Source organism: Scyliorhinus torazame, chromosome 3 (genome assembly GCF_047496885.1).
Source record: "Scyliorhinus torazame isolate Kashiwa2021f chromosome 3, sScyTor2.1, whole genome shotgun sequence".
Taxonomy (NCBI): Eukaryota; Metazoa; Chordata; class Chondrichthyes; order Carcharhiniformes; family Scyliorhinidae; genus Scyliorhinus; species Scyliorhinus torazame.
The window spans coordinates 295,776,747-295,792,610 of record NC_092709.1 but is presented as its reverse complement, the minus strand read 5'-3'; the positions used below and the strand labels follow the sequence as shown (position 1 = coordinate 295,792,610).

The 15,864-nt window shown below is 49.4% G+C and overlaps 1 protein-coding gene across 1 annotated transcript in view; it reads right to left on the bottom strand.

Moving 5' to 3' along the window:
* The window catches only part of cfap53 (cilia and flagella associated protein 53), a 77,073-nt gene that overhangs the window by 31,759 nt on the left and 29,450 nt on the right, over positions 1–15,864 (bottom strand). Inside the window, exon 4 of the mRNA XM_072497423.1 lies at positions 5,675–5,978. Within this exon, the coding sequence (XP_072353524.1) occupies positions 5,675–5,978 (304 nt within the window). The remainder of the gene's footprint in view (positions 1–5,674; positions 5,979–15,864) is intronic.

Here is a 15,864-nt window from a genome sequence, read left to right as displayed (position 1 = left end):
GAAACCATTAGTAAACTCCAAGTATAAATAAAGCTGGCCAGTTTGGAACCAGCAGGAAGGAGTGTGCAGCAAGGGAAGTTGCTGCTGCTTTTATATATATATATATGTTATTGTAAATAAATGTTATTACTTTGTATCCTTAAAACTCGTGCTGGATTCTTCGTGGCCCTCACAAAAGATATTATTTTAGAAATCACCCTTTGTTTGTTTATTCCTTGTGGTAGTCACCACTGTTGTATTATATTGCATATATGGGTATTACGGTGAGGCCCCTGTCCTACAGGTACGGGGATAGATCCCTGCCTGCTGGCTCCGCCCAGGCGGCGGAGTATAAATGTGTGTGCTCTCCGAACAGCAGCCATTTCGTAAGCTGCTGTAGGAGGCCACACATCTCTGTGTAATAAAGCCTCGATTACATTCTACTCTCGTCTCGTCGTAATTGATAGTGCATCAATTTATTACACAGAGATTTTTCAGAGATGGATCTCCGCATCAAGCCGGATCGCCTGCAGCTGCATCCTCAAGCAGACAACGCCAAAAAGGACTTCCAACATTGGCTAGCTTGCTTTGAAGCAGACATCAGGTCTGCGCCAGACCCAATCTCAGAAGCACAGAAGTTCCAGATTCTGTACACGCGGCTGAGCTCCAACGTTTTTCCCCTCGTCCAGGACGCGCCTACCTACGCAGAGGCCATGGCGCTACTGAGGAGTATTATGCTCAACAGACCAACAAGATCAACGCTAGGCACCTCCTATCCTCGCGGCACCAACTTCCTGGTGAGTCTGTGGAAGATTTCTGGTGTGCCCTGCTCGCCCTGGTGAGAGACTATGTCTGCCAGGACGCCGGAGTGAAAACCGGAATGTTTCACTCCGACGTCGGAGCCTGCTCCCAGCCCCTATTCTCCCGCTCCCGGGGAGCTAGGCGCGGCGTCACATAATTTACGCGCGCTGGGCCTTGGCGCCACGTAAAAAGTGGCGCCATGTAAATGTCGTCACCCGCGCATGCGCGGGTGGGCCGGCGCCCACCCACGCATGCGCTGTTGCCGTCCTCCCCGAGGCCGCCACGCAAGAAGATGGCTTTTGGACCTTGCGGGACGGCGGAGGAAAGGAGATCCTCCTTTAGAGAGACCGGCCCGTCGATCAGTGGGCATCGATCGCGGGCCAGACCTCATTGGAGGCCCCCCCGGTGCAGGAACCCCCCTCCCCCCCACCTCAGGCCACACACCCCAGCGTTCCCGCGCAGTTCCCGCCGGCAGCGACCAGGTGTGGACTGTGCCGGCGGGAACTTGTCGTGTTGGGGCGGCCGCTCGGCCCATCCGGGCCAGAGAATCGCCGCTCGCCGTTTATAAATGGCAAGCGGCGATTCTCCCAGCAGCCAGCCGTGATTCTCGCCGCGCTGGTTTGGTGAGGTGGGAGAATCGCGTGCGGGTGTCGGGGCGGCGTGGCGGGACACGCGCGGCGCCCCGGCGATTCTCTCATCCGGCATGGGGGGGGAGAATTCCGCCCAGAGTGTCTCTGTATGCCGCTTATTTGTTGCTGTATATCTCTAACTCGGGCTTTTCAGTGGGGATATAATGGAGCTGCTCAGGAGATTTGGGGCTTTTTCAGGCTAGAAGTTAAATTTGGGGAAATGTGTGTGTTACGTAGTGTCTTCTCCAGTGGCGTAAGTTGGGGTGGGAGGGTTGCCATTTCGGGTGGCAACAACCCACTTTAAGCATTTGGGAGTGCAGGTGGCTCGGGATTGGGCCAGCTCTGAACTTTATGAGTCTGGGGGACATGGTCAAGACAGATCTATCGAGGTGGGACAGTCTTCCCCTATCATTGGAAGGTCGGGTGCAGACAGTTAAGATTAACATTTTGACCGAGTTTTTATTTCAGTACTGAGCGGTCTTTTTGCCAACATTGTTTTTTATGGGGGTGGATAGGTTGATTTAGTTGTTTGTGTAGGCAGGTAAGGTGGCAAGGATTAGAAGGTCGATATTTCAAAGAGGGTGACAGTCGAGGGGGCTTTGCCCTTCCGAACCGGTTATACTATAAGACCAGAAGACATAGGAGCAGAATTAGGCCACTCGGCCCATCGAGTCTGCTCCGCCATTCAATCATGGCTGATATTTTTCTCATCCCCATTCTCCTGCCTTCTCCCCATAACACCTGATCCCCTTATTAATCAAGAATACTATTATTGGGCGGCGAACGCAGAGAAGGTGCAGGATTGGAGCAGGGAGACAGAGGCTGTGTGGGTGAGGATAGAGGCAGGCCCTTGCAAAGGGTTGGGGTTGCTGGTACTGGCAACAGTGCCGTTCCCGTTTGCCCCAGGGAAGTTCTCGGGGAGTCCTGTGGTCGTGGCCATGTTGAAAATACGGAGGCCATTTTGGCAGCACTTAGGGCTCTGCTGCAAAGGCAGAGGCAGGGAGGGGGGTTAGCGCTCCCGAACCTGATGCACTAATATTGGGCAGATAATGTGGGGAAGGTGAGGCTTTTGGGGGGTGGGGCTTTTGAGTTGCCGAGGAGGAGTGAGTTTAGGTTCTGGCAAGTGCAGGACTATGCGCAAAAGGAGCTATCTACGCTTCCCCAACTACCGGAGTACACTCTACAGGAGAAATTACTGCTCCCAGATGAGGTGAGGGAGGGCAGGGTCATGGACATATACGGGTGGATGGAGAGCAGAGCAAGATGTTAGTGGAAGTGGAAAGGTTTAAGCGGAGGTGGGAGGGAGATGGGATGAGGCAATGGGGCGAGTGAACTCAATCTGCTCCTGTGCCAGAATGTATTTGATTCAGTTTAAAGTGGTGCATAATATCCACATGACTCGGGCTCTTTCTGGGGGTAATAGATGGATGAGAGAAGTGTGGACAGGTGCCAACAAATCATGTTCACATGTTTTGAGGGTGCAAAATGATGGCGACCAGATCCTGGGAGGGGGTGTTTGGGGCCTTATTGAGGATAGTGTGGCTGAGGTGAAGCTGGACCCCATGGTGGTGATCTTTGGGACTCCGGAGGTGCTGTAGCTGCTGGAGGGACAGGAGGCTGATGTTGTAGCCTTCATCGCGCTGTTTGCCTGGCGACGGACTATTTTGAATTGGAGGTCAGACATGTCACGGGGGGTTGCGGCTTGCCTGGGAGATCTGTACAGCTTTCTCCGGTAGCAGAAGATTAATTTTTCCCTAAGTGGTATAGAGGAGGGCTTCGAGGCACAGTGGAGGCCGTTCATGATGATATTTGAGGAGCTGTTCGTCGCAGGGGGGTGAGGGAAGGGATTAAAAGGAGAAACATGTACAAACTGTTAACTTTGCTTTGTTCAGATGTTGTTTTGTTGTTATTGTGTACATTTGGAATAAAATATATTTTCAATACAAACATTTCAGCAGCACTTTAGGTTGGGGGTGGGGTCGATGTTGAGGCTGACCCAAGGGAACCTCGGGTTTGAGCCAGGGAGGATGGATGTGAGGTTTTGGGGATAGGAGGAGCGAGGGGTGATGGAGAGGAAGGGCTTGGTTCTGGAAGGACGGTTTGCAAGTTTGGAAGAGTTGGGGAAGATGTTTGGCATACGGGAGGTTTTCGGGTACATGCAGGTGCGCATTTTCCGAAAAAGGTTTTTCCGACTTTTTTTTTGAAACTTAGAGGACCCAATTATCTTTTTCCAATTAAGGGGCAATTTAGCAGGGCCAGTCACCTAACCTGCACATCTTTGGGTTATGGGGGTGAAATCCATGCTGACAAGGGGAGAATGTGGAAACTCCACACAGACAGTGGCCCGGGGCCGTGATCGAACCAGGGTCCTCAGCGGCATAGGCAGCTGTGCTAACCACTGCGCCACCATGCCGCCCAGGTTTTTCCAACCTGTCTGATGGCACTGCCCTCTTTGTTGCTGGAGGGGTTGTTGTCGGTGGCTTTGGGACCTATCCCTTCACCTTGGGAGACCTCGGGCCAGCGGCGTTCAGTACTGATCTCCACAAACGGGGTCCAGATGGAACGGCACTCATCGGGGTCTCCCAGAGGATTGGAGGTACTACAGGTGCTTGCCCTTTGGGCAGGGTGACACCCTGGCACTGCTGTTGCCACCCATCACCTGAGTGCCAGCCTGGCATTGCCATGGTGCCATTGCCAGCTGGCAGGAACATTGCCAGGGTGCCAGGCTAGCATTCTTTGCGCGGGTGCGATCAGGCTGGGGGTGCCCTGCATGGCTGTAGTGGGGGGGGAGGGGGGCTTGGAGGGAGGGGGGAGTGCGCCTCGATCTCTCGCTACACTGAGGAGGTCCAGCGAGCGGAGCTCCTCAGTGCACGAAATGGGGCTATGTACGGCCATGGCTCCACTTTTCGCGTTGACGCCCCCTATCAAACGCAAGTCTCGTTTTATAACCGTGTGCTTCTCGGCGCTGTGAGCGCCGGGGAATACGCGACTAAACACCCTCGCTACGTGACTTTGTTCCCATTTAGTTAAATAGTGGCCATCGTTTAAGTCCACAATATGACTCTTCTTCAGAACTCCAGCACTTTCTGTTTTTATTTCAGATCTCCAGCATCCACAGTATTTCGTTTTTATTTTAGCTGCCCTGTAGTTGAAAGGAGATCAAAATCTCTGACAAGCAGTCTCCTTTCAGTATTAAAGTGCACCTCTTTCTGACAACCTTTGCAGAAACCTCCCAAAGACTGACCAAAGATCAAAGTGTGAAGAGGTTTAAGGGGGCATAAGCACCAACACAGTGCAGTTTGTTTCTGTACTGTAACTTATATACAAATCTCCATAATTATATTCAACATAATTATATTATTGTGGTTAATGCATTTCTTTAAAAAAAAAATTTAGACTACCCAATTAGGTTTTTTTCCCAATTAAGGGGCAATTTAGCATGGCCAATCCACCAACCTGCACATCTTTGGGTTATGGGGGTGACACGGGGACAATGCGCAAACTCCACACGGACAGTGACCCAGGGCCAGGATCAAACCCGGGTCCTCGGTGCCCTGAGGCAGCAGTGCTAACCACTGTGCCACTGTGCCGCCCATGGTTAATGTATTTCTTACACACAAAAGGCTGAATCATATTCCTTTTTTAAATGGATGAAAGGAAAGAGGTTCTAAAATAAAGAACAAAAATAAATAAAAATCTTCTGGCCACAGGATATTAAAAAATAATTCTCCTCCAAAAGATCATTATGTTTACCCTGAAGAGTAATGTTATTTCGATCCAGTAGATACCAGATTCAATTCCTGACCTGCACTGAATTAGCTGACTGTAGTGAGTGGTGATGGATTTATCCTCATCACTTTTGGATTAGGGCTGGGGAAGAATGGCCATGCAAAAGTTCTGGAAGATATTTGCAACATCCAAATAACCGAACCAAAGATTCACACTTGGACAATGGCTACCAATGTGAAGCAACAAAGTTCACCCAACGTCCATGAATGTATCCAGCAAGGAATCAATAGCCTAGGATTTGGAACCAGAGGCCTTCAAGATGATGGGTCTCATCATTTAGGTGTAAGGTGCAATCCCTATTGGCTCATACTAATTTTCTAGGCCATCATCTGTAGGACCAATGGAGAAAAGAAAATTGACATACAAAAAATGTAAATGAGAGAATTGGCACCTCAGGTGGATGAGCTGAGAACAAGACCAATAGAGAGGTGAAATAATATGCAATCCTGCTCAGTCATTTTATATTCTTTTCTTACCATAATCTTTGCTTCGTTTTGTACTCGCTGTTTCTGATCCATGCGTTTTGCATCATTTTCTGCCATTTGTTCCTGTAGACCGGCCAGGACTTCTTGCTGTTTCTCATATTGCTCTTTCATTTCTTTTTCTATCTTCTCCTCTTTAGCAAGCCGGTCCTTCTCCCATAACTCTTCGTAGATCTGATTCGCTTCCTTCTGCTGATTCTGAAGTTTCTTGTTGAACTCTATTTGCGCCTTCCTGTCCTTGACCAACTCTAGCTCACGCTGATGAGACAGCTTTGTCTGCAACTCCTCACACTGCTGCCTGAAATATTTATAAGTCACAGGTGGAGCAATGGAGATGCCATTATGATACAATCTAAACTTGCTGATATAAATAGCTTGAATATGGTAACATAGTGGTTATGTTACAGGACTTAATGAAAGATTTTGGACTTTTCAATAAAGATTTTTAATACATGTCAAAGATGACTACAAGAAAGGACTTTAAACCCTCCATTACTTGGTATTGTTAACGTCAGAAAAGGCAAAATCAGTTAACTGACATGTCCTTTCCATCATCATGGATGTGTTTACTACAACGTTGGCAGTTATGCTGAGCCAACAAACAGGACACGTCAGCAAGACTGACCTTAGTAAGAAGAAACATTGCTAACAGTTGCAGAGATAATGAAGATCTTCGTATCGGATAAGAAATTCTTTTGTGTTCAAAGGTCCAAAACATTTGGTGTGACAATCATCCAGCTGATTTTTCAGACAAAAATATAGAGAACAGCACATTCCACAAAGTGGTTTTCAGGAGGATCACATGCAATATCAAGACAAGAGAGCATAGGATACAAACGTCCTTATTCTCACAAGAACAAATTGACTAATTATTTGTCTTCAGTTGCATCTGTTGTGGTATGCCTGTGAATAATATTGTATATAGTTAACAATGCGACCTCCAACCAGCTGATGCCGCCAAACATCGGTCATGTGACATCTGACTATCGCCAGGTGGCGTATACCAAGACAGTCGGACATTGGTTAGTTCCAGGAGATCCATGAAACTCAATTCGTAACTTAGCCTGTATAGTATTCTGTTTGTTACCTTTCCACCTGTTAATCAATAAATCATCATTCTAGTTAAGTCACCAGCAGTGCTGTATGAATCATTGCACAGACAAGGTACACAACATTTATTAGGAAGTGTTGTCGAAGTAGCTACAACTTTATTTGCATGGATCCAATATGACAAAGGGGACATGCCATTTTGGAAGGATGGGAAGCTAGGAAAAGGTGAAGGGTTGGCTCTGTTAATGAGGATGATATTAGTACAAAAGAGGAAGGTATAGTTCTAAAGATCAAGATGCAAAATCAGTTAATGTAGTGGTAAGAAATAGCAATAGTAAGAAGTCACTTGCGGAGGTAATTTATAGGTCTCCTGGTATTAATATTAACAGTAGGTCAGGGTATACAGGAAGAAATAGCAAGGGCTTGTGAGAAAGGAATGGCGATAAACATGGGTGATTTTAATCTCTGCAGGTAGATTGGACAAATCAGATTATATGTAGCCTAGAAGAGGAGTTCATAGAGTGTTTCAGGAACCGTTATTTGGAGCAGCGAGTTCTGGAGCCAACCAGAAAGCAGGTTATTCTAGAAAACCAGAAATGTTGGAGAATGAAAGGGAAGAACTGAGGGAGATCAATATTAGTAGAGAAATGGTGCTGGGAAAATTGATGGGATTGAAGGCAAATAAATCCCCATGGCCTGATAATCTGCATCCCCTAGTGCCTAAGGAGGTGGCTCTGCAAATAGTGGATGCATTGGTGGTCAACTTCCGGGTAGAGTCGCTGGAACAGTCCCTGCAGATTGGAGGGTAGCTAATGTCACTTTAATATTCAAAAAGGGAGGTAGAGAGAAAATACGGAATTGTAGACCAGTAAGCCTAACATCGGGAGTGGGGAAAATTCTTGAATCCATTATCAAGGACTTTATAGCGGAACATTTAGAAAGCAGTGGCAGGATCAGTCAGAGTCAGCATGGATTTATGAAGGAGAAATCATGCTTGACAAATCTGTTGGAATTCTCTGAAGATGTAACTCGTACAGTTGACAAGGGAGCCAGTCAATCTGGTATATTTGAATTTTCTGAAGGTGTTTGACAAAGTCCCGCATAAGAGGTTATTGCGCAAGATTAAAGCGCATGGGACTGGGGGAAGTGTTTTGAGATGGATGGAAAACTGGTTGGTAGAGAGGAAACAAAGAGTAGGAATTAATGGGTCCTTTTCTTTTTTTTTAAGATATATTTTATTCAAGATTTTTTGGCCAAACATAACAGTACATAGTGTTTCCTTTATACATCAATAAAACAATATAAATAACAATGGCCAGTTTTAAACAAATAAATAAATAATATTTGAACAAAATCAAAAACAAAACTAAATGGCAACTGCCTTGTCCACGATAAATACTCTCCAAAAATACAATCCAACAATCCAATATACAATTACATATACCAAATACCTATGCATATACAATAACATCCCTGAGAGTCCTTCTGATTCCTCCCCCCCCTCCCCCCCCACCCCCCCCCCGCCCCCCTGGGTTGCTGCTGCTGTCTTCTTCTTTTCCATTCCCTCTATCTTTTTGTGAGGTATTCGACGAACGGTTGCCACCGCCTGGTGAACCCTTGAGCCGACCCCCTTAGAACGAACTTAATCCGTTCCAACTTTATAAACCCTGCCATGTCATTTATCCAGGTCTCCACACCCGGAGGCTTGGCTTCCTTCCACATTAACAATATCCTGCGCCGGGCTACTAGGGACGCAAAGGCCAAAACATCAGCCTCTTTCGCCTCCTGCACTCCCGGCTCTTCTGCAACCCCAAATATAGCCAGCCCCCAGCTTGGTTCGACCTGGACCCCCACCACCTTCGAAAGCACCTTTGCCACCCCCACCCAAAACCCCTGTAGTGCCGGGCATGACCAGAACATGTGGGTATGATTCGCTGGGCTTCTCGAGCATCTCGCACACCTATCCTCTACTCCAAAGAATTTACCGAGCCGTGCTCCAGTCATATGCGCCCTGTGTAACACCTTAAATTGTATCAGGCTTAGCCTGGCACACGAGGACGATGAGTTTACCCTACTTAGGGCATCAGCCCACAGCCCCTCCTCAATCTCCTCCCCCAGCTCTTCTTCCCATTTCCCTTTCAGCTCATCTACCATGATCTCCCCCTCGTCCCTCATTTCCCTATATATGTCTGACACCTTACCGTCCCCCACCCATGTCTCTGAGATCACTCTATCCTGCACCTCCTGCATCGGGAGCTGCGGGAATTCCCTCACCAGTTGCCTCGCAAAAGCCCTCAGTTGCATATACCGAAATGCATTCCCTTGGGGCAACCCATATTTTTCCGTCAGTGATCCCAGACTCGCAAACGTCCCATCCACGAACAGATCTCTCAATTGTGTTACCCCTACTCTTTGCCATGCTCCAAATCCCCCATCTATTCTCCCCGGAACAAACCTATGATTATTTCTTATCGGGGACCGCACCGAGGCTCCCGTCTTTCCCCTATGCCGTCTCCACTGCCCCCAAATTTTCAGTGTAGCCACCACCACCGGGCTTGTGGTGTATTTCTTCGGTGAGAACGGCAACAGCGCCGTCACCATAGCTTGTAGGCTAGTCCCCCTGCAGGACGCCCTCTCCAATCTCTTCCACGTCGCTCCCTCCTCTTCTCCCATCCACTTACACACCATTGAGATATTGGCAGTGCCAGCCCCCCCCTATCCCTACTACGCTGCAAAAATCCCCTCCTCACTCTCGGGGTCTTCCCAGCCCACACAAAACTCATAATACTCTTCTCAATTCTTTTAAAATAAGCCTTCGTGACCACCACTGGGAGGCACTGAAACACAAAAAGGAATCTCGGGAGGACCACCATTTTAACCGCCTGCACCTTCCCTGCCAGTGACAGGGACACCATGTCCCATCTCTTAAAGTCCTCCATCTGCTCCACCAACCGCGTTAAATTTAGCCTATGCAATGTACCCCAATTCTTGGCTATCTGGATCCCCAAGTACCGAACGTCCCTTGTTATCTTCCTCAACGGTAAGTCCTCTATTTCTCTGCTCTGCTCCCCTGGATGCACCACAAACAACTCACTTTTCCCCATGTTCAATTTATACCCTGAAAAAACTCCAAACTCCCCAAGTATCCGCATTATCTCTGGCATCCCCTCCGCCGGGTCCGCCACATATAACAAATCGTCCGCATACAGAGATACCCGATGTTCTTCTCCTCCCCTGAGTACTCCCCTCCACTTCCTGGAACCCCTCAATGCTATTGCCAGGGGCTCAATCGCCAGTGCAAACAATAATGGGGACAGAGGACAACCCTGCCTCGTCCCTCTATGGAGCCGAAAATATTCAGACCCCCGTCCATTCGTGACTACGCTCGCCATCGGGGCCCTATACAGCAGCTGTACCCATCTAATATACCCATCTCCAAAGCCGAATCTCCTCAGCACCTCCCACAAATAATCCCACTCCACTCTATCAAATGCTTTCTCGGCATCCATCGCCACCACTATCTCCGCTTCCCCCTCTGGTGGGGGCATCATCATTACCCCTAGCAGCCTCCGTATATTCGTATTCAGCTGTCTCCCCTTCACAAACCCAGTTTGGTCCTCATGGACCACCCCCGGGACACAATCCTCTATCCTCATTGCCATTACTTTGGCCAGAATCTTAGCGTCCACGTTCCGGAGGGAAATAGGCCTATAGGACCCGCATTGCAGCGGGTCTTTTTCCTTCTTTAGGAGGAGCGATATCGTTGCCTCTGACATAGTCGGGGGCAGCTGCCCCCTTTCCCTCACCTCATTAAAGGTTCTCATCAGTAGCGGGGCCAGCAAGTCCACATATTTCCTATAAAATTCAACTGGGAATCCGTCTGGTCCCGGGGCCTTCCCCGCCTGCATGCTCCTAATTCCTTTCACTACTTCCTCCGTTTCAATCTGTGCTCCCAGTCCCACCCTCTCCTGCTCCTCCACCTTAGGAAATTCCAGCTGGTCCAGAAAACACATCATTCTCTCCTTCCCATCCGGGGGCTGAGCTTCATATAATCTTTCATAGAATGCCTTCAACACTCCATTCACTCTCTCCGCTCCCCGCTCCATCTCTCCCTCCTCATCTCTCACTCCCCCTATCTCCCTCGCTGCTCCCCTTTTCCTCAGTTGGTGGGCCAGCAACCTGCTCGCCTTCTCCCCATATTCGTACTGTACACCCTGTGCCTTCCTCCACTGTGCCTCTGCATTACCCGTAGTCAGCAAATCAAATTCTACATGTAGCCTTTGCCTTTCCCTGTACAGTCCCTCCTCCGGTGCCTCCGCATATTGCCTGTCCACCCTCAGAAGTTCTTTCAGCAACTGCTCCCGTTCCCTACCCTCCTGCTTTCCTTTATGTGCCCTGATTGATATCAGCTCCCCTCTAACCACTGCCTTCAGCGCCTCCCAGACCACTCCCATCTGGACCTCCCCATTTTCATTGAGTTCCAAGTACCTTTCAATACACCCCCTCACCCTTAAGCACACCCCCTCGTCCGCCAATAGTCCCATGTCCATTCTCCAGGGTGGACGCTGTTCTTTTTCCTCCCCTATCTCCAAGTCCACCCAATGTGGAGCGTGATCCAAAATAGCTATAGCCGTATACTCCGTCCCCGTCACCTTCGGGATCAGCGCCCTTCCCAAAACAAAAAAGTCTATCCGTGAATAAACTTTGTGGACATAGGAGAAAAACGAAAACTCCTTACTCCTAGGTCTACTAAATCTCCAGGGGTCTACTCCTCCCATCTGCTCCATAAAGTCCTTAAGCACCCTAGCTGCAGCCGGCCTCCTTCCGGTCCTGGACCTCGATCTGTCCAGCCCTGGTTCCAGCACCGTGTTAAAATCTCCACCCATTACCAGCTTCCCCGCCTCTAGGTCCGGGATACGTCCTAGCATGCGCCTCATAAAGTTGGCATCATCCCAGTTCGGGGCATTTACGTTCACTAATACCACCGCCTCCACCTGTAATTTGCCACTCACCATCACGTATCTGCCCCCACTATCCGCCACTATGGTCTTTGCCTCAAACATTACCCGCTTCCCCACTAGTATAGCCACCCCCCTGTTTTTCGCATCTAGCCCCGAATGAAACACCTGCCCCACCCATCCTTTGCGTAGTCTGACCTGGTCTATCAGTTTCAAATGCGTCTCCTGTAGCATAACCACATCTGCCTTAAGTTTCTTTAGGTGTGTGAGTACCCGTGCCCTCTTTATCGGCCCGTTCAGCCCTCTCACATTCCACGTGATCAGCCGGGTTGGGGGGCTCTTTACCCCCCCCCCCCCCGTTGTCGACTAGCCACCCCCTTTTTTTAACCAGCTCCTCACCCGGTTCCCACGTAGCTGTGTCCCCCCCAGGTGGCGCCCCCCCGCCCCACCCACCCCACCCCATACCAGCTCCCCCTTCTCCCCAGCAGCAGCAACCCAGTTAGCCCCCCCCCCCCCACCATCCCCGCTAGATCCCCCACTAGCGTAATTGCACCCCCCATGTTGCTCCCAGAAGTCAGCAAACTCTGGCCGACCTCGGCTTCCCCCGTGACCTCGGCTCGCACTGTGCGACGCCCCCTCCTTCCTGCTTCCCTGTTCCCGCCATAATTATCATAGCGCGGGAACAAAGCCCGCGCTTCCCTTTTGGCCCCGCCCTCAATGGCCGACGCCCCCAGCTCCTCCACCTCCCTCCCTCCCTCCCCCACAACAAGGGCAAGAGAGAAAAGTTACCGGGTCGCAGGATTAACAACTTAAAAATCATCTCTCCTCTCCCCCCTTTTTTCCCCCTCTTCGCCCCCCATATTCGCCCCACCACTTTGTCTCAAACGTTCTTTTTTTATATAACCCACTTATTCCAATTTCTCTTTGACAATAAATGTCCATGCCTCATCCGCCGTTTCAAAGTAGTGGTGTTTCCCTTGATGTGTGACCCACAGTCTTGCCGGCTGCAGCATTCCAAATTTGACCTTCCTTTTATGAAGCACCGCCTTGGCCCGATTAAAGCTCTCCCTCCTTCTCGCCACCTCCGCACTCCAATCCTGATATACGCGGATCACCGCGTTCTCCCACCTACTGCTCCGAGTTTTCTTTGCCCATCTGAGGACCATCTCTCTGTCCTTATATCGGAGAAATCTCACCACTATGGCTCGGGGAATTTCTCCAGCCCTCGGTCTTCACGCCATAACTCGATAGGCTCCCTCCACCTCCAACGGACCCGTCGGGGCCTCCGATCCCATTAACGAGTGCAGCATCGTGCTCACATATGCCCCGACGTCCGCCCCCTCTGCACCCTCGGGAAGACCAAGAATCCTTAAATTCTTCCTCCTCGCATTATTCTCCAGCACTTCCAGCCTTTCCACACACCTTTTATGGTGTGCCTCGTGCATCTCCGTCTTCACCACCAGGCCCTGTATATCGTCCTCGTTCTCGGCAGCCTTTGCCTTCACGACCCGAAGCTCCTGCTCCTGAGTCTTTTGCTCATCCTTTAGCCCTTCAATCGCCTGTAATATCGGGGCCAACAGCTCCTTCTTCATCGCCTTTTTAAGTTCTTCCACGCAGCGCTTCAAGAACTCGTGTTGTTCAGGGCCCCATATTAAACTGCCACCTTCCGACGCCATCTTGGTTTTTGCTTGCCTTCCTTGCCGCTGCTCTAAAGGATCCACCGCAATCCGGCCACTTTCCTCTCCTTTTTCCATCCGTGTCCAGGGGGGATTCCATTCTGGTTTACCGCACAGTGCTTTTAGCCGTTAAAATTGCCGATGGGGCTCCTATCAAGAGCCCAAAAGTCCGTTCCACCGGGAGCTGCCGAAATGTGCGACTCAGCTGGTCATCGCCGCACCCGGAAGTCAATGGGTCCTTTTCTAATTGGCAGGCAGTAACTAGTGGGGTGCCACAGGGATCGGTGTTGGGACCCCAGCTACTCACAATATATGTTAATGTTTTGGATGAGGGAACAAAATGTGACATCTCAAAGTTTGCAGATGATACCAAGTTGGGTGGGAGGGTGAACTGTGACCAGGATGTAGAGATCCTACAGCATGATCTGGACAGGTTGGGCGAGTGGGCAAATCAATGGCAGATGCAGTATAATTTGGATAATTGTGAGGTTATTCACTTTGGAAGCAAAAATAGGAAGGCTACTACCTGAACGGTTGTAAATTGGGAGAGGGAAGTGTGCGGGCGAACCTGGGTGTCCTTGTGCACCAGTCGCTGAAGGTAAGCATGCAGGTGCAAAAGGCAGTAAAGAAGAATAAAGGCGTAGGCTAATGGCCTTCATTGCGAGAGGTTTTGAGTACTGGATGTGTTGTTGCAATTATACAGTGCCTTGGTGAGGCCACGCCTGGAATATTGTGTGCAGTTTTGGTCTCCTTTTCTGAGGAAGGATGTTTTTGCTCTTGAGGGAGTGCAGCGATGGTTTACCAGACTGATTCTAGGGATGGCGGGACTGTTATATGAGGAGAGATTGACTAGGTTAGGATTGATCTCGCTGTAGTTCAGAAGAATGAGGGGAGATCTCACAAAGACTTATAAAATTCTAACAGGACTAGATATGGTAGATGCAGGGAAGACGTTCCCGATGGTGGGTGTGTCCAGAACCAAGGGTCACAGTCAGAGGATTCAGGGTAAACTATTTTGGACAGATATGAGGAGACATTTCTTCACCCAATCCAAAAATCCAATCCAATCCAATCCAAAGAGTGTGAGCTTGTGGAATTCATTACCACATGAGGTAGTTGATGCTAAAACATTGAGTATATTCAATAGGTGGCTAGATATAGCACTTGGGGCGAATGGGATCAAAGGTTATGGGGAGAAAGCAGGATTAGACTCTTGAGTTGGATGATCAGCCATGATCGTGATAAATGGCAGAGCAGGCTCGAGGGCCTAAAAGACCTCCTCTTGCTCCTATCTTCTATGTATTTATGTAGATCTTGTAACATGTGGTTTCCGATGGCCTCTGTAGTGGGAAACACTCCCTGTCCCTGCCACAGGACCTAATCCTGGATGGGAGAATTCTGCCCAAAGAGTTTGAGTTAAGTGAACAGACTAAAATTTGACAGATAGAGAATAATGCAGGAAAATGGGCTTCTGGTGGCGGCCATGGTGTGACTGGTCGCACACAGTGCAGCACCTGCTTGAAGACGTAGAAAAGAGCTATTTTTACCAGAAATTGGGTGCAACTTCGAAAGAAAAGTGTAGCTGAAGGTCGGAGGAGAAGTTCCTCCCGGGTTTGGTATGTCTGTTGGTTACCAAACCCAGCAGAACAAGGTGAAAGACCTGGCCAAAGGGTTGGGAGAGACCTATGGTGCAGTAGAAGGATGGCAGAGAGGGAAGGGCTAATGCAAGCTGGAAAGCCCAGATGGAACAGTTTATGGCTTTCTTCAAAGAAGAGGAAGGAGATGCAGGAGGATCGCTCAAAGGCCATCAAAAGAGCGGTGGCACCTCTGAAGAGCTTGATGGAGAGGGTGGAGAAATGTTTGGAGGCGCAGGGTTCGCAGATCCGAAAGATTGAGACAGAGATGTCAGACCACAGCGATCGGGTGGTGGCATTGGAGGCAGAGGTGACCTATTAGGAGAACTTTGTAAGATGTTGACAGCAAAGATGGAGGAGCAGGAAAATAGATTGTGAAGGCAGAATCTACGGATAGTGAGCCTGCCTTAAGGAGTGGAAGGTGCGAGTGCCACGAGGTACGTTTTGAGAATGCTGGCGGGTTTGGTGGCAGAGGGGCTGTTGGATAAGGCTTCTGAAGTGGACAGAGCGCACAGGTCTCTGAGGCAGAGGCTTAGAGCGGGGGTGCCGTTGGTGGTGATCTTGAGGCTCCATAAGTTCATGGAAAAAGAGAAGATTCTGTATTGGGCCAGGAAGAAGCGCAACTGTGAATGAGAGGAGATGTGGCTTTGAATATACCAGGACATTGGAGTTGAGCTAGCAAAACGGTGTGCAGGATTCAACAAAGCCACGGCGGTGCTATATCGACGGCAGATCAAGTTTGGGATGCAAAGCTTTGGGTGACAAATCAAGGCTAGGAATACTATTTTGAGACTCCAGAAGCGGCCAATGACTTTATCAAGAAACATAAACTGGGGGAGAACTGAACAGAATGATTCTGGGAGACG